The sequence below is a fragment of the Equus przewalskii genome, chromosome 4 (genome assembly GCF_037783145.1).
Source record: "Equus przewalskii isolate Varuska chromosome 4, EquPr2, whole genome shotgun sequence".
Lineage (NCBI taxonomy): Eukaryota > Metazoa > Chordata > Mammalia > Perissodactyla > Equidae > Equus > Equus przewalskii.
The window spans coordinates 69834678-69857596 of NC_091834.1; the positions used below are offsets into that span (position 1 = coordinate 69834678).

The 22919-nt window shown below is 37.7% G+C and overlaps 1 protein-coding gene across 7 annotated transcripts in view; it reads right to left on the minus strand.

Annotated features, from left to right (window-relative positions):
* Positions 1-22919, minus strand: part of DOCK4 (dedicator of cytokinesis 4) — a 435939-nt gene that overhangs the window by 73832 nt on the left and 339188 nt on the right. For all 7 annotated transcript variants that reach the window (XM_070617599.1, XM_070617602.1, XM_070617597.1 and 4 more), the window contains exon 27: positions 6677-6771. In XM_070617599.1, the coding sequence (XP_070473700.1) occupies positions 6677-6771 (95 nt within the window). The remainder of the gene's footprint in view (positions 1-6676; positions 6772-22919) is intronic.

Below are 22919 nucleotides of genomic sequence, written 5' to 3' on the forward strand. Positions count from 1 at the left end.
TAGAGAGGCCTGAGTCAGAAAAACATTCCAACAAACTCTGCTTCACATTTTCCCGGCTTCCAGAACTTTAGGCCAATGACTGTTCTTATGGTTCTTTAATGGGGCACGCAATCCTTGCTCTAGATGGAACACCTCATCTTCTCATCAAGGCTGCTTTATCATGAGGCACAAGAGGCACAGGGCAAGGGTCTAGGAGCTTCTCAGGGCCTTCAGAAAATACTGAGACCTGAAAAAACGTGATGGGATTAAAAATTAAAACTGCAAAATAAAAACTAAAAAAAGTTAATTACATGTCCACCGAATGCAACATTATCAATTTCATTAACTGTCCAATTTAATATTTGTGCAATTTCTATTACATTAAAAAATTATAGGTTGCTTTTTATAACTTTCCAAGAATTCCTAAACATATAAAAATGCTGAGAAATCACAGCCAATTGGAATGAAATGATTTTACTCATAGGCCAATAATTTAAAAAGCAAAAGGGTAAAAATTGCTTTTCACTTTTTCTTTAGTAAAATATATCTAATGTGGCATCTGAGTCTCTTTAATACAGTTCATATGATAAGGAGTAAACCTACAAAAATAAGACTAGAAAGATCTTGAAATGACTCTACCTCAACTGCTTTCCATTTATGCTTATAATGTTCAGCCCAAGTCACAGAGGCAGGTCCCAGAGCTTTTTATGGTAACTCAGCACTGAGTCAGTTTCCTGGCACACAGGTCCCCAAGCCAGCTAAAGGCATTTATACATTATTGCTCCTTCATTGTAGCGGATACCTGTGGTGGTTAGGGATCTCTCTTTACTTGTTCCTATTTATCCAAAACCATGCGGCTCCCTTGGTTTTATTCTGTTACTCATGACTCAGTCTCTGAATATGGGGACATTTCAAATCTCAGTGCTCCAACTCAATAGCCAAGAAAGGTTTGCAATCTGTTACTGCAAATGGTCAAATTACTGATATCTGCTATAGAAATGCAGGCACAAGGATCACTTGACAACCATAATCTACGGGCACAGCATGATAAAATTTACACATAAAAGAGGAACTGATGCATAGGAAATAAATGTTACTGCTTCAGGTTTTCCAGTTGCCACCTCATTCTGGCCTTTAGGAAGTATCTTTAAGCAATGCTATCTCCCTGAGAGAGAAACCTCATCTCCTATAATGTGTCCTTTTGAAAACTAACGTGATAAGGAGTGATTTTGTTTTCAGTCAAGGAAGCATGCAGTGTGGGTGAGGTAAAAAGAATGAACAAGGATTGAAACAGAAGCATTTTAAAAATGCCCTTGACCTACTCCACTGGGCACTACTGGCATAAAATCACTCATGTGGCAGCAGCCTCAGTTTTGACCTATTAGGCTCGGACCCTAAGGAAGTCTTTCCTTCTTGTATTCATTCTCACTACCAACTCCTGAAACTCACCAGGAGATGCAGTGCACAAGCAATTCCTATGTAAATATTTGCTGTAACTTTATTTAAGTTTGGCATATTCATCTTATAATATATGGTTTTGATAAAAATCAGTATCTTATCTCTCCCTGGACAGTAAAATAGTTTAAGGATAATTACCCTTAACAGAAAAACAACAAAAAACAGTAACAGCTGTGTCAATGAGTGCTTGATAGATTAGCTACTCTCCTACCCAACTTTTCATGGTCAGAATCACATACTCTGTCTTCCTTCCTGTTACCATGGATAAACTGTCAACTCTTAGCTAAGGCCAAGCTTCCTTTGTGTGCACGAGGTCAGTGTTACACTAAGAGTGGTAAGCTTCCTTCATTGAGAAGGACTTCCTACAAAAAATAATGTCACTTGAACTAAGCTGCATGCTTACACAGCTGATTTAATTTCTAGTGCAAGCTGATTGTGAACAGGTAACAGACAGTTCTCGAACAGGCACACTGAGCAATACTACACTCAAACCCCTCCCCACTTGCCTGCCTAAGGACATTGTTCCTTCACTTATCTCTGTGTTCTTTAGCATCATCAATACTTCTGTCTTTATCGGACCATTCCTATTAGTAGACCAACAGGCTATAATATTCCATATTTTAAAAAGAATCCTAGTCCCCACATCTCCTTCTAGTTATAGCCCCATTTCTCTGCTCTCTTTTACAGCAAAACTCTTCTGAAGAGCTGCCTATAATTACTGTTTTCACTTTCTCAATTCCCATCTGTTCTTGAATGCACTCTAATAAGGCTTTCATCTCCACCATGCCACTGAAACAGCACTTGTCAAGGTCACCAATATCCGTACCATGTTGCCAAATCTCAGGGGCAACTGTCAGTCTTCATCATCCTCAACCTCCCAGCAGCTCTGATACTCCTTCCATCATGAAATACTTTCTTCACAGGATGTTATACTTTGCTGGTTCTCACTGTGCATCATGGGCTGCCTGCTCCTTTTCAGCCTCCCTTTGCTGGATGCTTCTCCACATCCTGACCTTTAAAATGTTGGCATGCTCCAGGGCCCAGTCCTAAGTACTTTTCTCTTTTCAATCTACACTTTCTTCCTGGGTGCTCTCATTCCGTTCTATGGCTTCAAATACTATCCACAGGCTGATGACCCTCACATGCCATCTCTAGCCCTGACCTCTTCCCTGAGCTCCATACCAGCATGTCTAGCTTCCCCTTGTACATCGCCACTTGGATACCTAACAGCATCTCAAACTTCTGTTCAACTTAGGATTCATCACCTCTCCCACCCCCAAAGCTGGTCCTCTCTCAGTATTTTCTACCTAAGAGAATGGCACCACCGTCCTTCTGTTCACGCCAAAATTTTAAAGGCCAGTTTCAATTTTTTCTCTCCTATCCACATCCAGTCATCTGCAAGTCTTGTCATCTCTATCTCCAAAATTGATCTTCTTGCTACCTTCATTGCTATCTACCTGCTCACACCATCATCATCTCTTACCTGGATTGCTGTATTAAGCTCCTAACTGGTCCTTCCTGGTTTCTCTTTTGTCTCTCTACCCACAGATATGTGGGCCCTGTCTTTCTCTTCCAATCTCATCTTTATGGGTTCCTTCCCTCCTCGTATTTCAGCCACACTAACAGTCTTTCAGTTCCTTAAATGTGCCATATTCACTCTGACCACAGGGCCTTTGTATATGATATTCCTGTTGACAAGAACATTCTTCCTTTGCTGTTTATCTATTAACTCCTGGTTTAGCTTTCAGCTCAAGTTTTACTCCCTCATGAAAGACCCCTCTTATGCCAGTCCAGAACAAATTTCCTTTCATAAACATCTTCATAGAACTGTGCTCTTTAGCTTTATGGAATTTACTTTACACATTAGGCACTAAAAAATATTTGCTGAATGGATGGGTCCATGAATGAACGGAATCTTCGATTCTATAAATCATTTATTTGCTATATAGATCTCATTTGGAAGCTAAGTTGGTTAAAGGGAATAGTCAACTAAATAATTCAGTGTTTGGTGGGAAAAAACACAAAAGAAAATGTAGGATATATTTGAAGCCAACAGGCAGACAAGATATACAGAATAAGGGCCTGAAATGTCAAGCACAGGCCCAGGGAGCTTTTACTTTCCTCAATAAGCTAGTCTGTTATAAGATTTATTTCCTTGAAAATATGTATAAAGCTGTAACTTTATTTTTGTACCTTAATGTGTATGGGAAGGGGGTGGAGATAAGCTTGTTTCAAAGTGTCCTGTATTTTTGGTACTTAATTTTCATCTCCCTTATGTTCCTTCTTTCTCAGATTGAGCAGTTGTCCTCATCAGAAACATTTACCAAGAACTTACAGTGGGCACAATATAGCTTCGCAAGCAAGCAAGAGAAGTCACGTTTCTCGTCCTTGGGAAATTCAGCCTGGACACACTTACTATGTTACACAATATTAGAGATTCAGGTGGAAATAAACAAAAGACCATCCTAATCACCACGTGTCCAGTCACAGCTTTTGGCAGGACTTCGCATAAAGTACGGAAGCTATAGGATTCTGGACCACACAGTTTATAGATGAAAGTTAAAGGCATTTAACTTACCTGAAAACACAGGAAGAAAGGACCAACACATAGAAGAATACATATTTTGAGGGATGAGCTATTCACTTGAGTTCAAGGGCAGGACAATGGTGACTTCTCAGCTAGTTACTAACAATTCAGCATGTATTAAGTACACGAGTGGGTAGTAAAAGTGGGACTTTGGGTTAAAATGCCTCTTTGAGGGGCCCTAATTAAACATTTGTCTAAGAAAGTTAGTATCTTGGAAGAAGAGGTGGCCAATCTCCGAGGCACAGACCTGCCTCCTGCAACTTGCTTCTATGCACTTCAGCAAAGTGGGAACTTTTCTTTCCAGTATATGCTCTTTAACATATTTAAAATATCTTTAACATCCTTCAGAAATTTATTTTCCTACCAATATTATAGAGGTTAACATTTTTTACAGATAAAGCACACACAGGTGAAACCTTATATGTGGACTATATTGCATTTATAAAGCAAGAAAAATCTCCTATGCTTTCATAATTTGAATGCGAAATGACTATGACAACTAAACAAGAAGAAGAGAGGAAAAGAGAAGCAAGTAGAACAGAATAGAGTAGGTGGTCTGTTCCAAGTTGGCAGGTGCTGCACCGGGCCCTGGAGTCCTGTCTATGAATTAGGTTGGACTTGCCGCTGCCAGCCATTGCCAGTGGAAAAGCAGTGCCAGATTCCTATTGGCACTGACTTGGGTGGCAATGGAATGATATTATTGCATTTAGCAAAGGCTGATGGCCTTTTTCTTGGGTTTGCTATGGGAGTAATCTTCTGTTTAAATGTGTTACAAAGAGTTCATCTCTAACAAAACCATGCTCCTACTTGGTTAACACTATAGATAGAAATCTTGAACATCATGGATTTCCTCAAAAGCAGAATCTATGCTGTCAACCACTTGTGTGACCATGAAGTCTTCATAAATAAAGTAGAGATTTTTAGGTGGGGTAGAGAGAGATGGCATTTAATATCAAAAAGCCACATGGTTGTCATGGTTTTCAGAAGCTCAAGAACAGCCTGTGTACGTAAGGAACAAAATGTCAAGTTTACTTTCAGTTTGAATTTCTGCCACTGAAAATTCTAATTCAAATCAAAATACCCCCTTGCACACAGGGCAGGCAGAATGACCTAACGATGACACTGTGTGATGATGATGTCAGTAGCCTGAACCCCTTCCCATCTGGCTCCCTGGATCACTTCATAGCCCTCTCTAGGTGCCCAGAATGTTTGATGTTTGGTAATAGGGCCAGATATGTGACCAATAGCTCCCACTGAAATCTGCAGCATCAGGACATCCAGATGAAGAGATATTTGATTCTACTCACAGATATCAAATTAAATATGCTAAATTCTATAGAGAGCTATTTCAGTAATTCAATTAGTCTTCAAAATGGAAAAGCTGCTTCTGTACTTATGTAAAATATAATATGCCATATTATACTATTTGTTACTTCACAAAGTTTTTAACACATCATTTTAACACCTCCACATCTATAAATGTATACTGCAGCATAAGCCATATTTGGTATATCTAATAAAAATCAAATCCTGTATTCCTAGGTCTCTACTATCATCATACCTGGGCATCTGGGGAGGACATATGGCATCTTCGGGCTATGGAGGATACCTAGAGAATCCAACCTTCACCCTAAGCATGAGGGTGTTGGGGACTGAAGAAGAGGAGGAAGGAGAAACAAGCAAATGTGGGCTTAAAAGTAAGAATGCTTATGAAACAGGGTAAATTACAAGTGTGGGAGTAAAGATCAGGCCAGTTTCCTAAAGAACTTCATCTCCATTCTGTATCCTGAGACGACAGAGATAAGAAGTGAGAGAGCAGATAAATCTATGACACTTACTCTCTGGGAATGGCTTCTGCCTCCTTGTCTCCTTTTCTGGCTCCGACTCCTTCCAGCACTGACCTCAGATCATTTTATTTTTTTGCTGGATATGCTTAACATGAGCTAATCTTATCAACTCCCAGAGATTCAACTTTACATCAATAGCTTCCCAAATGTCTGTATCTAGTTCTGAACTCTTCTCAGAGCACTATTTTCAACTCTCTACTGGCCAAATCACCTAGCTTTGGAAAGGGAACTTCAATCTTCACGTGTCCAACTCAGGGTTGTATCTTATTCCCAGTGCTCAGCACACGGTAGATGCTCAATGTATTTTGTTGCATTAAAATGAATTAAGAAACATCAGAAATGACTCAGGTGTCCAGCACCAGGGCTAGTTACATAAACTATGGTACATCCATTCAATGGAATACTAAATATCTGTAAAAGAAAAAAACCAGAAAAGAATGAGCAGCTTTCTATGTACTAATGTGGGAACATTGCCAGGATTTTGAAGGGAAAGAGCAATGTGCAGAAGAGTATATATTATGCTTCCTGCTAGGCTCTGCATATAGGAACAGTGGAAGGATATGCAAAAAACTAATAAAAGTGGTTACTATAGGATAGGGGTAGGGGACAAAGAAGGTAGGAGGGAGTGTGACTTCTAAATGCATAATTTTTTTAAAAAAGAGTGAGAGAAGTTAATTCAGAGGCAAAGAAAAAGAACCCCAGGACTTGGAGATTTCAAACTTGAAATCAAACTAAAAAGATCATTTTGTACTCTCCTCTTCCCCTACACAATGCATTGAAATTATCATCAATTTAAATGTCTTACTTGTTAGCCACCAAGCGCATAACAGTCCAGTCCTTTGGAAACATCTCTGGGCGTATCAATATTCGGAACACAGTAAATATCTGCAGCAGGAAATCCTTGGATAAGGAGGAGAAAGACCATTTCACTTAGTTATTATAACTGTCAACACACACACACACAACACTGCTGTTACCATTTCCAAGGCAATTACAGAGAAGAAGGGAGCCATACTTGAACAGTGCACCCAGGAGAAGGAATCTTTACCTTCCCCTTCTCAACACCCAACTGGTTTGCTACTCCTTCCCAAATGTTCCCTTTTCTTTCTCTCTTTCGCATGCACGGTGGAAATGACTTGTCATTTCTCTTCAAAAGCTCTAAAAATTCAGGTTTAGAAATAAAATGGAAAACTACTCATAGAAGATCGGCCGGCAAAAATATTCTTTGTTTTATTATAGGGTTCTAAACATCAGAACTTTCCAACTCAAAACAATGATAAACAGTCCTGGCTCAGCTCTACTTTCTTTTAAATGGGTTAACACCATTAATACTGCATCTTCAGAATGCCTTCTAAGAAACATGGGTTTTTGCTTAAGATGCTTTTTAATGAATATAACTTTCTAAATTTTATAGAATCTGAGTGTGCTATGCAGAATAAATTTAAATAAGGATGTGTGCTAAGCTAAGCCCAGTGACGAGTACTTAGAAGCTAAGAGTGTCAAAGCATTCTTCACAGAGATGCTACGCCAGAGGGCAGTGGTATTTACTGAGGTGTTATCTTTAAACCGATCACCCGGAAACATTCTTGACAAGAAGCTCTTGTCAGACATGAAAATATCTCTTCTTAAAACATTACAAGAGATAGGACACAAAACACTGTAGCACATTACACTTAAAGGGGAATCTAGCAGATAATGTACCACATCTAATAATGAAGTAGAGCTCGCCCTACTCAAAACAAGATGGGTGCAATCTAGCTTTGATTTAGTCTATTAACTGGAAAACTTACAGACTTTTTTGTAACCTTCAGTGCTGCTGGGAAAATATATCTCACTAACAATCTGATTGAAGGCAACAGCATGGTGTTGCTTAAAATTTTTTTAAAAAAACCAAAACAGCAGAGTTTTACTTATCAAACCCAACAACACATTATGTTAAACATGTAAGCTGCCTGAACATAAGATAATGGTTGTCACTCATACCATCAGAAGAGAGAAAGAATCTAAAAAAAACTAAGACACATGTCGTAGCTTTGTGTGTGTGTGTGTGTGTGTGTGTGTGTGTGTGTGTTTTACATACTCTAACAGTTTTGATCAAGCCCATAAATATTTTGACAAGAATTTATTTTAGCTTCTTTGGCATCAACACATATGTTGATATGCAGTATGCGCCATGTGGAAATGTGCCCACTAGGTCATCTGTCTTTAAATGGCCAGACAGACCCTGTCTGTGTCTGCAGAATCACCAGACACAGAGTTTCCCAAATGTATTCCACTGCAGGTCAAATAATTTTGGAAAACACGTCACATTCTAGCCTTCCCTTGGAAGAGGAGGTCATTAGCATACTATAACTGTGAGAAGCCCTTTTTAATGCATTTCTAAAACTTATTCTAAACAGTTTTTCGGTTATTTCTTTTGGGTCTCTCAGACATGAATACATATAAACCCTGCAAAAATTGATGTTTGCATTTACCTTTCAAAGGTTATACCCCACTTTAATTTCCTGTCTTGTTGCATTTGCTTAGATATTAAAGAAAAACCATGAAAGTGGGGAGTCATTTGTTTTTCATAGTCTCTAATTAGTTAGGTATAGTTTAAATAAGTTCTGAAATAGTGAAGTTTCATCTTCTCTCCTCAAAACTTTTAACAGAATTGGAAATTGGAGGCAGCACCCTTAGGGATGGTGTGTGTGTGTGTGTATAGGCAGGGGGATGGTGATGTCAGCTGCACAGAGAAAAAAACTAGCTGAAAGACTGACTGAACTGACTACAGGAGGCAAGACATTTATCTTATGTGCTAGCAACTCTGGTGGTTCTTTTGTAGTGCTGGGGACAAAGGGAAAGTTATCTGAGGTGTAGGGGTTTTCCTAGTCCCATTTATCTCACAAAGTAAAATGTGTGGCAGCCTGTGACACCGTGCCAATGCCTATGTATTGACAGAAATCTTTATTTCTCCTAAGAAAACTTTTCAGCATCTCAAGTAGCTTTTCAGGTATTCATTCAGGCTTTATTCACCTTTATAGATCCAAACACATTCATTTGTAGAAACCTTATAATGAAAATAAAGGAACATTATACTGAAAATCAGGAAACCTAGATTTTAATCCTGGCTCTGCAATTAACTAGCTCAATGACCTCGGCAACTTATTTAACTCTTGGAACTGAGCCCTCTTACTTGGAAAACGTAGGAGCTTTAAGGTCTCTTGCCGTTAAAATCTTGGAGATTTAAAAAAGTTAATATGATCGTTTATTTATTCATGTAGTACACAAAATTTTTCTTATTTCTAAACTGTAGACTAATGTTTCATCAGATAGTAACACAAACACCTTCCATCATAGTACTTACATGTAATTTAGTTCAGCAAGTATTTCTTGTCAACTACCATGCAACACGCTTCATTTCAAACTCAGTTCTAATATTTTAAAACACTAAAACCTGAATGCTGGATTCTTCAACATCCCTCTCCTTTCTTCCCCAAATACAGTGGTATTTCCTTGTCTGCCCTCATAAGCAATTTTCAGCTCTGATTATTTCACTAAATACGTGCTTTTGCATAGATTTGTGAAATTATTTTGCACACATAACAATAACTAAGTAACAGATTCTTTTCATAATTTAAAAAAAGAACACTGCTATAATAATATCCCTGTTTGCATAGCAAGAAATAAGCGTTTCAAATGCCACCATTTTAAAATTGGCAGCCTGGAAAGCAGTTTCTTTTTTTGTTTGTTTACTTCAAATAGCACAACATGGTAACTTAAATGCTACTGCTTTTTGCTCAAATAAGGGTTCAAAATAAAGAAAGAAACAAAGAAGTGCTACTTTATAGAAACACTTTTCCTACAGTGCAAGAGGTGCAAGTAAAAAAGTTCATACGAAACCCTTCCAAAACAATAAAAAGTCCCATATTCAAGTAAAAAACAGGAGCAATTGTTATGATTTTAGAAATTATTACTAATGTTTATTCATCCATAAATATTGGCTGCTTCACTATGTACCAGGCACTGTGTAGGATACTGGGGATACCTAGTGGGGTAAGCTATATCCTTTCATTTATTCGTGCAAGAGAATCTATGGAGGGCCTGTCACACGGCACACCACAGTAAGTAACTGAACGTGATCTTTGCCTTCACGAAGCTCACAGTTTGGTGGGAGAGATGAATGTTAATCTAAAAACCATACAGATCTATGCCTGCACTACAATCTAGGATAAGACTGAGGGCCGGGTATTCCACAAAGAGCGAAGAGCACCTAGCTCAGAGGCAAGAGAGAGCACAGGGTTGCCCAACTGCAAGGGGAGCAGCAAGAAATGGGGCTGAAAGATAAACAGGGACAAATGAAAGATGGATGGATGGAAGGATGGATAGATATACAGACAGACAGAGAGATGATAAATAAACAGGCACCAAAGATAAATAAATAAATGAAAGATAAATAAATAGGGATCAATCAAAGATAAATAAATAAGTGAAAGAGAAATAAAAGATAAATCTCATACCTTTCCCATGGCAAGCAGTTTGGAAATGTACCCTGAGGGCAAACTGGAGACACTGAGGGGTTTTATGCAGATGTGTGAGAGGATCAAATTTGTGTTTTACAAAGCTTATCTGACTATAATACATAAAGAATTGTTTTGTGTTTACACACGATACTATGGTATCAGAACAGCACAAAATAGAAATTAGGTGTATGAAACAAAATTGGTCAGACACAGAAGGAGGAATTCTGAGATCATGAAACTTGAGTTAAGACATTCAAAAAAGAAAGCACCATGAGGTGGGTAAACAGACTAGGACATTGTCTGCTTATGTCAAGAGCAATGAATGGGACAGAGTTTTCTAGGAACACCTTTCCTTTACTTACCATTTAGATGATAGTCAAATCTATTTTAAAAATTTGCATAAACTTCAAATGTGTAACACCCTTGATAAGGGGTTTGAATTCAATTAAAGGGTGTTAATAATCATTATCACATTGAACTTTGTATCCTTAAAATTGAATATTTAAGTACATTATGCAAAGATAACTCCCAAATGGTCTTCAATCTTCAAGAGCTATAGAACTATTTTTCTATAATAAAAGACTCTAAGTTAAAATAATTGTATGGAAAAAGATGGCTTGTGAAGCAGGCAGACATTTATCAAGAGGGTTGATTCATTCAACAAAGATTTAAATATTCCAGGCTCTGTGCTTAGGACACAAAGACATGGTACCTACTCTCAAAGTCCATAGTCATCAAGAAGACAAGGACACAACACATCATTACGATGTATTGTTTCATGTTATCATTGGCGGGGGGTGGGGGGGGGCGGTGAACTACAGTCTGTGAAGGCTTCATAAAGAAGGTGATACACGAGTTGGATTTATAGCATGAGTTGAAATCAGGGAAGGGATTAACAGGGGTACAAATTACGCAATGGAAGCGAGGTGGTGGTGGAATAGGCATTTTAGGTAAACAAAAAAAATTCAGAAAAACAAAACCTTATATACATGTTACAAATATACAAATTTTAAGTGGCTGGAGTGAAAGGTATTTGGAAAGGGGTGCAGGACAATGAAGATGGAAGGTAGACTGAGGATAGAGAAGACTTGACAGAGATTGGATTTTTCCTGTAAGTAACATGAAGTTGTCCGAGTTTTAAAGTTGGATTGAGACTTGATCAGATAGGATTTTTGAAAGCTGGTGGGCCAGTATATGGGAGACAATGAAAGGTTATAATAATGCTGTACTTAACTTCCAGAACACATATAATCTCTTGCTTAAAGAAAGATCCCCACAGCTCTATATGAAAAGCCATGATCAACAAAGAACAGGAAGCTCACTGCTCTCTAAATATATGAAATACCAGGGATATGGACAAAACTTTAGTCCCCCGTAGAAGGTGGGTGTATAATAAAACATTATTGACTACAGAAGGAGGAAAAAACCCAATCACTTCCTAGTTTTTGATTTGGTTCATTTCTAAAATAATGCCATGTTTTAGAGAAGAAAAGCATTAAACAATGCAGAAGAGCAGCCCTCAGGTGCTGGCTCCTACACACTTCTGTTGACACTGTGACTCACACCACTCATGCACAAGTACCTGAGGACCAAGGAGAAGAAATGGCGTACTGTTCAAAATGCCAGAAGCCACTCCAATAGTAACCCTGGAGACATCCAGGTTCTTAAAGCAAGAATGGAGTTAAAACACCATTAGTCTTAGCAGATACTTGAGAAGTACATACTTTCAAAATTCATTTTGACTTTAGAGAACCATTGGGAAATGCTAGGCCAAATCTTTCCTTGAATTGATAAGAAAGAAAAAAGGAGTGATGCCAGGAATAAAGAACAACAAAAATATTAATTTGAAGATTTCTATATATAATTTTCAGTATCAATTAGATTTAAAATATGCATATCCCATGATGCAGCAATTCTACATCCAGGAAATTCATTCTACAGCAATAAGGGCACAAGTCCATAGAGATAAATGTATCAAAGTGTTTACTGTAGTATCCTGTGTAATGGCAAAAATCAGAAATATCCTGAATGCCCATCACAAGGGGAATGATTAAATTATTAGCATCCATATAATGAGATTCAGAAGAATAAATGATATAGTGAGCTATATAATATCCATGACAGATTGTGTGAAAAAAAGAACCACCAATATGAATAGTATGATTCCTTTAAAAAATTTGTGTGTGCGCATATAGCTTAGAAAATTGTCTATGAGGATACACTCCTGTGTGTTAACAGTAGCTACCTCTGGGGATTAGAATACATGTGTGTGTGGGAGAGGGGGACATATACTTTATTATTTTAAATCAGTAGGGTTATGGGGATTTTTAGTGTCCAATTCCAATATGAGTTAGAATCTTCCATTCACATCACTCTATTAAGCTGTACCTTTCCTTACTGACAGTTGCCTTATTTATTCAATTTCTAACCTATGTAGATATTAAAAAAAACTCCAAGTAACTCTCCCTTTACTAATTTGGCCTTTCTCAGACATCCCCACTTTGTGACTAGAACCATCTTACTACTTTTAAAGAGTTGGCAAATGAAATTTTATGCAATTTGATAGCAAAGACTTCAGCTTAGGAAAGTTTAATAAAGTTTAAGAAAAACCTGAGTGTTTAGCTGCCTGAGCAAAGGGCTCAGATGTTAAGAGAATTCCTAGCCCTCCTAATTACCTGGGGTTTATAATAACACCAATATTCAAGGGGGTGGTGGTATGTGAAATGAGATGCTGTAAGAGAAGAGTTTAGCTCCACATCTGGCTCATGGCTGGGGGTTGGGGTGAGCAGGTATTCCCTAACTGAGCCATGATCGCTGTTGCTGTTTATACATATCACACGCATTTATAACTTAATGACTTAGATGCCCTTGATAACATTAAGGAATTAATAGAGATTGTTTTATTAGTCTTGATATCCCTAGTGTCTACCCAAGCTGCTCAACCAATGTTTGTTGAATCAAATAATTGACACTTGTAATAAAATAATAGCAGTGCCTACCTCTGGGGTTCTTCTGAGGATTAAATGAGTTAATATTAATCAGCCTCTTAGAACAGTGCCTTGCATGTGCTAAGTTCTATATAAATGTTTGCTCTTAGAGGTCTTCAGGTCCTTTACCACCACACCCAAATCCCAAAGTCCTCTAAGATTTTTGGTTTTACAATTCATTTGGCAGTAAAATCTAACCTGGACTATTTATAGTCTTTATTTATCCTACATGGAGTGACTATTTTCTTTAACTGCAGAAACGTTAAGATGTTTGATTATAGTTGCTACCCCAAAGTCTGTTGGAGATGCTATAAAATATACAGTACCTGCATCACATTATCTTTTTGAAATCTCAAAAATTCTGATTTCTGGAATACATTTTGTATTAAGAACTTGGGATACGGGACTATGGACCAGTGCTGTTATCTTTGAAAAATCTTGTAATAAAGGTTTCAGTGGCACAGATAGGAATATTTGACTTTGAAGAAAATTGGGAGCAGGAAAAATTTATTTGTTAAAAGATGGCATCTGAACTTTTAAAATACAGATTAAAACCAGATGACTAATTAGTCTTTAGAAAAATAGATGACCTCTAGCCTGCCTTCACTGTAGTTCTCCCCTTCCATTCTTATACTGGGGAAGATGATCTTCCTCCCAGTCAAGGCTAATTCTGGCTCCTCCTGCTGCCTTCTCAGGGATCTCACCCTGTGAGTTAGCACCTCTTTCTTATATCTTCAGCTTCTCCCTCTCCACCAGCTCTGATCCTTAATATCTAAACATGCGTAAGTCTCCTCCATCATAAATATTCCTCTGACATCCAAAGTTGTCCTCTCTTCCTCTTCTTGAAACACTGTATACATCCACTATACATTTTTCGTTTTTTCATTCCTCAATCCATGACAACTAGGATTCCACCCTCACCACTGCAATGAAACTGCTCATTAAGTTCACCAACAACGTTAATGGACCCTTTTATGATCTTACTTGACATGTTCACAGTAGCAGACACGGTTCTTATTCCTCCTTAATGCTTAGGATTCTATTTAGGTCCCATTAACTTCATACTCTATATTCTCCTTCGATGTTCACATTTACTCTCATGATGTCAATTCACTGGCTGACAATTTCCAAATCTACATTTGTAACCCAGTTTAGTCTCCTGAGCTTCAGATACTGTCTATAAGACATCTCTGATTCGATGTCCCTCAGGTGACCCAACGCAGGCTGAAACGGAATTAACTTTGCTCCCAAACCTGTACACCCATAACTCCTGGGTTTCCCATGCAGTGAATGGCACCAACATCTAGCCAGTTGTCAAAGAGCCTGAAAGTCATTTTCAACTCCTCTCTCTCCTTCACCTTTTCTATATAATCAGTCATCGGGTCCTGCCAATTCAACTTCCTAAATGTCCCTACAATCTCTCATCACGATCATCTCAATTTCAGGCCACAGTTATCGCTAGCTTAAATTACTGCATCAGATACTTTACAGGGTTCTTCTTCTCATCTTGACCTCAGCTAATCCAATTTCAATAGTGCAGCCAGATAGGTCTTTCTTAACTCAAATGTGATCATGTCTCTCCCTTCTTAAAATTCTCCATAGTTTCCAAACGTCCTCAAAACAAAGTCCATACACAGGAGGAATGATGTCAGCATCATGGCAGAGTGAGCTCTTCGCTTGGACTCTGCCCACAAGATACAACAAAAAGGACATTCAAAAACCAACGGAGGACACTCACACAACATAAAAGATGTCTGACAGACCCACGCAGAGACATATGTCTAAAGGTGGAGGTGCCGGACCCCTCAGTGGAAGTGGAAGGAGGTAAAGGGATCTCCTTTTCCTCCCTGAATGGTAGCAACCCAGGGTACAGGACTGTGTGCAGCTCTGAGTGGAGATGGGGGAGGGGTGGCTCTCCATGGGAACACCTTTGCTCTCTAAGTTCCCTCACAGGCCATGGGAAAGCCCCACACAGACATGGCTAACCTATTGCAGGGATGTTTTTATCAAGCCAGCATCCTGGGAGAACAAATAGCAAGAGCAGAGCAAGAACGCCCTGGGGATTCTGCACATGAAAGTAATGCCCCTCCCCCTGCGTGGTGCACCAACTCAGCCATTCAGTTAGGGTGCTGCCATATGTTAGAAAAGCAGCAGCTGTGAGAGAGCAAGGTGGGGATCACGGCAGACTCAGGATACAAAGCTCTTGACCCTCACCCAGCGGTGGCAGGTAGAAGCTGTGATAAGATACTATCTCTATGCAGAGGCACAAATCTACGCTATCAAACAGTATGAAGAAATATACTAATACTCCAGACAGGAAGGAAAATGACAAGCACTGAGAAATCTGTCCTGAAGGTACAGCAATTTATAATCTAAATGACAGAGACTTCAAAATAGCTATCATTAAAAAAACTCAATGAGTTACAAGAAAATGCACATAGACACTTCAGAGAAATCAGGAACAAAACTAATAAACAGAATTAGTCACAAAAGAGATTGAAACTATAAAGAAAATTCAATCAGAAATGTTGGAGACAAAAAACACCATGGAGGAGATAAAAAGAAAAATCTGGACTCACTGATTAACAGAGCTGATATTATGGAAGAGAGAATTAGCAGTCTGGAGGGCAGGAATATAGAAATATTTCAGATGGAGGAGGAGAGAGAACTAAGACTAAAAAGAAATGAAAAAATTCTCCCAGAAATCTCCAACACAATAAGGAAATGCAACATAAGGATTATGGGTATTCCAGAGGACAAAGAGGAGGAGAATGGAGCAGAAAGCTTGTTCAAAGAAACAATAGCTGAGAACTTCCCAAGCCTGGAGAAGAAATGAAAGAAGCTAATCAAACTCCTAATTATATCAATGTAAAAAGACCTTCTCCAAGGAATATAGGAGTAAAGCTGGCAAAAGTCAATGGCAAAGAAAAAAACAGTAAGAGCAGTAAGGCACAAGATAATAACTTATAAAGGAACACCTATCAGGCTTTCAGTGTATTTCTCAGCAGAAACCTTAAGGCTAGGAGAGAGTGGAATTATATATTCAAAATTCTGAAAGACAAAAACTTTCAGCCAGGAATATTCTATCCAGTGAAAATATCCTTCAAATATGATGGAGAAATAAAAACTTTCCTAGATAAACAAAAGCTAAGGGAGTTCATTATCACAAACCACCCCCCCCACAAGAAATGCTCAAAAAGGCCCCATATCTGAAAAAGAAAGGGCGGGGCTTAAAAAGCCATCAGCAAGGAGATAAATAGGTAGACAAAAATCAGAAAATTGCAGCTATCAGAACAGGTTACCAAATGCTTAATTATAACAGTGAAGATAAAGGGAAGGAAAACATCAAAAATAAACATAATCTCCTCATTTAAACCACAAGTCACAACACAAGATGAAATAAATTGTGACAATAATAACTTAGAAGGGGAAAAGGAAAAGGATGGAATGGGCTTAGTCTAAGGAAATAAAAGACTATCAGAAAATGGATTATCTCATCTCCAAGATTTTTTATACAAACCTCACAGTAACCACTAAACAAATAAACAGAACAGAGATAAATCATAAATAAAGAGAAAACTGAGCAAACCAACATAGAAAACTATCAAATTGAATCAGTAGTCTAAAATACAGGGGACGAGAAGCAAGGGAAATGCAGAGGAACTGGAAAATGAGTGATAAAATGGCAGCATTAAGCCCTCATTTATCAATAATCACTCTAAATGTAAAAGGATTGAATATTCCAATCAAAAGCACAGAGTGGTGGGACGGATTAAAAAACAAGACACAACAATATCCTGCCTCCAGGAAACACATCTCAGTTCTGAAGACAAACACAGGCTCAGAGTGAATGGAAGACAATACTCTAAGCTAATGGCGAAGAAAAGAAAGCACGTGTTGCCATAGTTATATCAGACAAAGTAGACTTCAAGATAAAACAGGTAATGAAAGACAAAGAGGGGCAGCATATAATGATAAAAGGGAGACTCCACCAAAAAGGCTTAAAACTTATAAATATACATGCACCCAACTCAGGAGCACCAAAATACATAAAGCAAGTATTAACAAACCTAAAAGGAGATATTCAAAACAACACAATAATAGGGGACCTTAAACACCACACTTACATCAATGGATAGATCATCCAGACAGAAAGTCAACAAGGAAATAGTGGAATTAAATGAAAAACTAGACCAGATGGACTTAATAGATATATATAGAACACTCCATCCAAAAACAGCAGAATATACATTCTTCTCAAGTGAGCATGGAACATTCTCAAGGATAGCTCATATCTTGGGAAACGAGGTAAGCCTCAATAGATTTAAGAAGACTGAAATCATATCAAGCATCTTTTGTGACCATAATGCTATTAAACTAGAAGTGAACCACAAGAAAAAAGCTGGGAAAGTGACATATATGTAGAGACTAAGCAACATGCTACTGAACAACCAATGGATCACTGAAGAAATTAAATGATAAATAAAAAAATATCTGGAGATAAGTGAAAATGAAACTACACCATTCTACTCATATGGGATGCAGCAAAAGCAGTCCTAAGAGGGAAATTCAAAGCAATACAAGGCCCTTTAACAAAAAAGAAAAATCTCAAATAAGCAATCTTAAACTACACCTAACAGGATTAGAAAAAGAAGAACAAACAAAGACCAAAGTCAGTCAAAGGAAAGAAATGATAAAAATTAGAGCAAAAATAAACGAAATTGAAATAACAACAACAAAAAACAGTAGGAAGGATCAAGGAGGGAAGGGGCTGGTTCTTTGAGAAGATAAACAAAATTGCCAAACCTTTAGCCAGACTCATGATGAAAAAAAGAGAGAAGGTTCAGGTAAATAAAATAAGAAATGAAAGAGGAGAAATTACAATGGATACCACAGAAACACAGAGGATTATAACAGAATACTATGAAAAACTATATGCCAACAAATTGGACAACCTAGAAGAAATGGATAAATTCTTAGACTCATACAACCTCCAAAAACTGAATCAAGAAGAAATAGAGAATGTGAACAGACCAATCATAAGTAAAGAGATAGAAACAGTAATCAAAAACCTCACAAAAATAAAAGTCCAGATGGCTTATCCAGAGAATTCTACCTAACATTCAAAGAAGACTTAATACCCATCCTTCTCAAAGTATTCCAAAAATTGAAGAAGCCAGAACACTTCTTAACACATTTTATGAGGTCAACCTTGCACTGATCCCTAAGCCAGACAAGGACAACACAAAGAAGGAAAATAACAGGCCAATATCACTGATGAACATAGATGCAACAATCCTTAGAAAATATTGGCAAACTGAATACAGCAATACATTAAAGAGATGATACACCACGATCAAGTGGGATTTATACCAGGGATGCAGGGATGGTTCAACATCCACAAATCAATCAATGCGATAAACCACATTCACAAAATGAGGCATAAAAACCACGATCATCTCAATAGAAGCAGAGAAAGCATTTGACAAGATTCAACATCCATTTATGATAAAAACTCTCAATAAAATGGGTATAGAAGGAAAGTACCTCAACATAATAAAGGCCATATATGACAAACCCATGGCCAACATCATACTCAACAAGGAAAAACTGAAAGTCATCTCTCTGAGAACAGGAACAAGAGAAGTGTGCCCACTCTTGCCACTCTTATTCGACATAGTATTGGAGGCTTTGGCCAGAGCAATTGGGCAAGAAAAATAAATAAAAGAAATCCAAATAGGCAATGAAGAAGTGAAACTCTCGCTGTTTGCAGATGACATGATTTTATACATAGAAAACCCTAAAGAATCCATCAGAAAACACTTAGAAATAATCAACAATTACAGCAAAGTTTCAGGGTACAAAATCAATTTAAAAACTCAGTTGCATTTCTATGCTCTAATAATGAACTAACAGAAAGAGAACTCAAGAATACAAACCCATTTACAACTGCAACAAAAAGAATAAAATATCTGGGAATAAATTTAACCAAGGAGGTGAAAGACCTATACAATGAAAAGTGTAAGACATTATTGAAAGAAATTGATGATGCCATAAAGAAATGGAAAAATATTCCATGCACATGAATTGGAAGAATAAATGTAGTTAAAATGCCCATACTATCTAATGCAGACTACAGATTCAATGCAATCCTAATCAGAATCCCAATGACATTCTTCATGGAAATAGAACAAAGAATCCTAAAATTCATATGGGGCAACAAAAGACCCTGAATAGCTAAAGCAATCCTGAGAAACAAGAACAAAGCTGGAGGCATCACAATCCCTGACTTCAAAATGTACTACAAAGTTATCATAATCAAAACAGCATGGTACTGGTACAAAAACACACAGATCAATGGAACAGAACTGAAAACCCAGAAATAAAACCACACATCTATGGACAGCTAATCTTCAACAAAGGAGCTAAGAACATACAATGGAGAAAGGAAAGTCTCTTCAATAAATGGTGCTCAGAAAACTGGACAGCCACATGCAAAAGAATGAAAGTAGACCATTATCTTATGCCACACACAAAAATTAGCTTAAAATGGATCAAAGACTTGAAGGTAAGACCTGAAACCATAAAACTCCTAGAAGAAAATATAGGCAGTACACTCTTTGACAATGGTCTTAGAAGGATCTTTTCAAATACCATGTCTACTCAGACAAGGGAAACAAAAGAAAAATACACAAATGGGACTGCATTAGATTAAAGAGCTTCTTCAAGGCAAAGGAAACCAGGAACAAAATGAAAAGAAAACCCATCAAGTGGGAAAACATATTTGCAAGTCCTATATCCAACAAGGGGTTAACCTTCAAAATATATAAAGAACTCACACAATTCAACAACAACAAAACAAACTACCTGATTAAAAAATGGGAGAGGATATGAACAGACAGTTTTCCAAAGAAGATATACAGATGGCCAATGAGCACATGAAAAGATGTTCAACATCACTAATCATCAGGGAAATGCAAATCAAAACTATGCTAAAGTATCACCTTACACCCATTACAATGGGTATAATCATGAAGACAAAAAAATAACAAATGTTGAGAGGATGTGGAGAAAAGGGGCCCTCATACACTGCTGGTGGGAATATAAACTGTGCAGCCACTATGGAAAGCAGTATGGAGATTTCTGAAAAAATTAAAAACAGAAACACCATATGACCCAGCTATCCCACTATTGGGTATTTATCCAAAGAACTTGAAGGCAACAGTACACAGAGATTCATGCACCCCTATGTTCAGTGCAGCATTATTCCACGAAGTGGAAGCAACCTCAGTGTCCATCTACTGATGATCGGATAAAGAAGATGTGGTATATATACACAATGGAATACTACTCGGGCATAAAAAAAGACAAAATTGTCCCATTCGCAATAACATGGATTGACCTTGAGGGTATTATGTTAAGTGAAATAAGCCAGGCAGAGAAAGACAAACACCATATGATTTCACTCATATGTGGAAGATAATCTAACACATGGACAAAGAGAACAGTTTAGTGGTTACCAGAGGGGAAGGGGGTTGGGCCGTGGGCACAAGGAGGGAAGGGGCACATTTATATGGTGACTGACAAACAATAATGTACAAGTGAAATTTCAAAACGTTATAAACTATTATGACCGCAATAAGAAAACACCATAAAAAAAATAAAGTCCACACACATTTGCAGAACCTTACATCTTACAAATCTCTTCCTTACACTCTAGTCTATCAATCAACAAATATTTCTTGAACGCCTACAGCATGCTAGGCATGTTCTGGGATTTGAGGGTGCAGCAGTGAACCAGCCAAAGTTTCAGACATCAAGGAACTTATGACGTAGTGGCTAAATGTTGGGGATACACATAAACTAAAATATTCCAGATTCTAGTAAATGTCATAAAGGTGGAGTGGTGGATGTGCTATGTCAGTTACGATATTCAGGTGACATTTTAGTTGAGAGATCTGAATGTCCCAGCCAAAGATATGTCTAGCACTCACCTACTCATCTCTCAGTTCTCAGCTGAGACCTCCCTTGGGGAGTTTTTCTCTTGCCTTGAGATTGGATTGGCAGCAACTCCTGGATGCTCCAAAGCACCGTGTGCTTAACCTGTGCATTTGCCACTCACTGTGTTAATCCCGTTACCTGTCTGTTTCCTCCCCTTACAGGGACTGGCCTTTTTGTTCCCAGTTACATAATAACACCAGTAGTGCTTGGTATGCCTAAATTGCTCAATCTACGTTTCCTGAAGGCCTGATGAAGTAACTAATATCATTAAATAATTTTCCTGGCCTGAAGGCACAGTTAAGTTTGAAGAGGGAAATATATATCCTTTGAAAAGGTGTGTGGCTGACTGAAATGAGGAAAGGCCACATAAAACACTTTATCCTTTATTTCCATTTGCTTTATTATCAATAACCTGAATATTAAAGCATAAAACTCAATACTTAGATTAAATTAATCATGTTTTCCAATTGATACTTTTTTGCTACTTTTTTATGCCCAGGCTCTGTAAAAATATGTAGTCTTTTCCTACGTGAAATTTTTGAAATATGAAGTCATAGACTTCTTAAGTAAAACCTAATGGTTCCATGACTTTGTTAAATATTCAACTTTTGATGAAAGTTAATAACTGCACAATTATCTTCCTTTTTAACCACATCGATTTCTGTATGTAGAGAGGGTAAATTCTAAGCCTTTTTCTCCATTTTTAATTCTAAACTCAAGATTGAATGCAAGCATGAAAAACATGATATTTTCAGACTTGAGCATATGCCAATCAACTGACTGCTAGACAGATTACATTTGCCCAAACCTATTCTTTCTTCCATGGGACTCAGCTTAACTGTTCCAAGGTAAGTGAAAGATTCTTCTGAGATCATCCAACATCCTCCAGGCAGTTAGAAGTCAAAGATAAGTGATTTTTATGCACTATCTATGTTAAAAAAATCTACAAATCTTCCCTAAGGCACCATGAAGGATCCAATCATGCAAACTTTACAGTTAGTGACTATACCCATTGTCCTATAATATCTCCACCTCCCAGTATTTAAGTAATCCTTCCATTATGATAGCTTACATATGAAGTTGTCTGGAAAACTGAAGAGATGGAAGAGAAATAAAAGTAAATAAGAACAGATGACAGGTCATTCCTCCAACTGAGGACAATCAACATCAAAGCTTTTAGTGAACACTAAGAAGAAAGCATTAAATTTCTCTAAATCTCAGCAAAGTTTGAATTTTTATAAACCTGGCATCAATATTTTCTGTTTAATGTCAGCCTGTCAGACTAGCGCAGCATATTGGTTAAATGATAGCTGATAAAGAATATAAAATATATCTCTGCCTCCCTAGTCAGACGTTCCAGCGAGAACTCCTCATTGTGGTTTTAGAGGGATGAAAACAGCTAACATATTTATATATTCTCCCTTATCTTCCACTAAGGCAATTTCTAAGTCCAGTTAACTAGAGTTAGTGTATTCGCTTTTGTCTTGTTAGTTCTGTCACTCTGTTTCTGGTTTACTGGACTTCAGTGACAGGTGTTTCAAATCCTATGCCCTTGCCC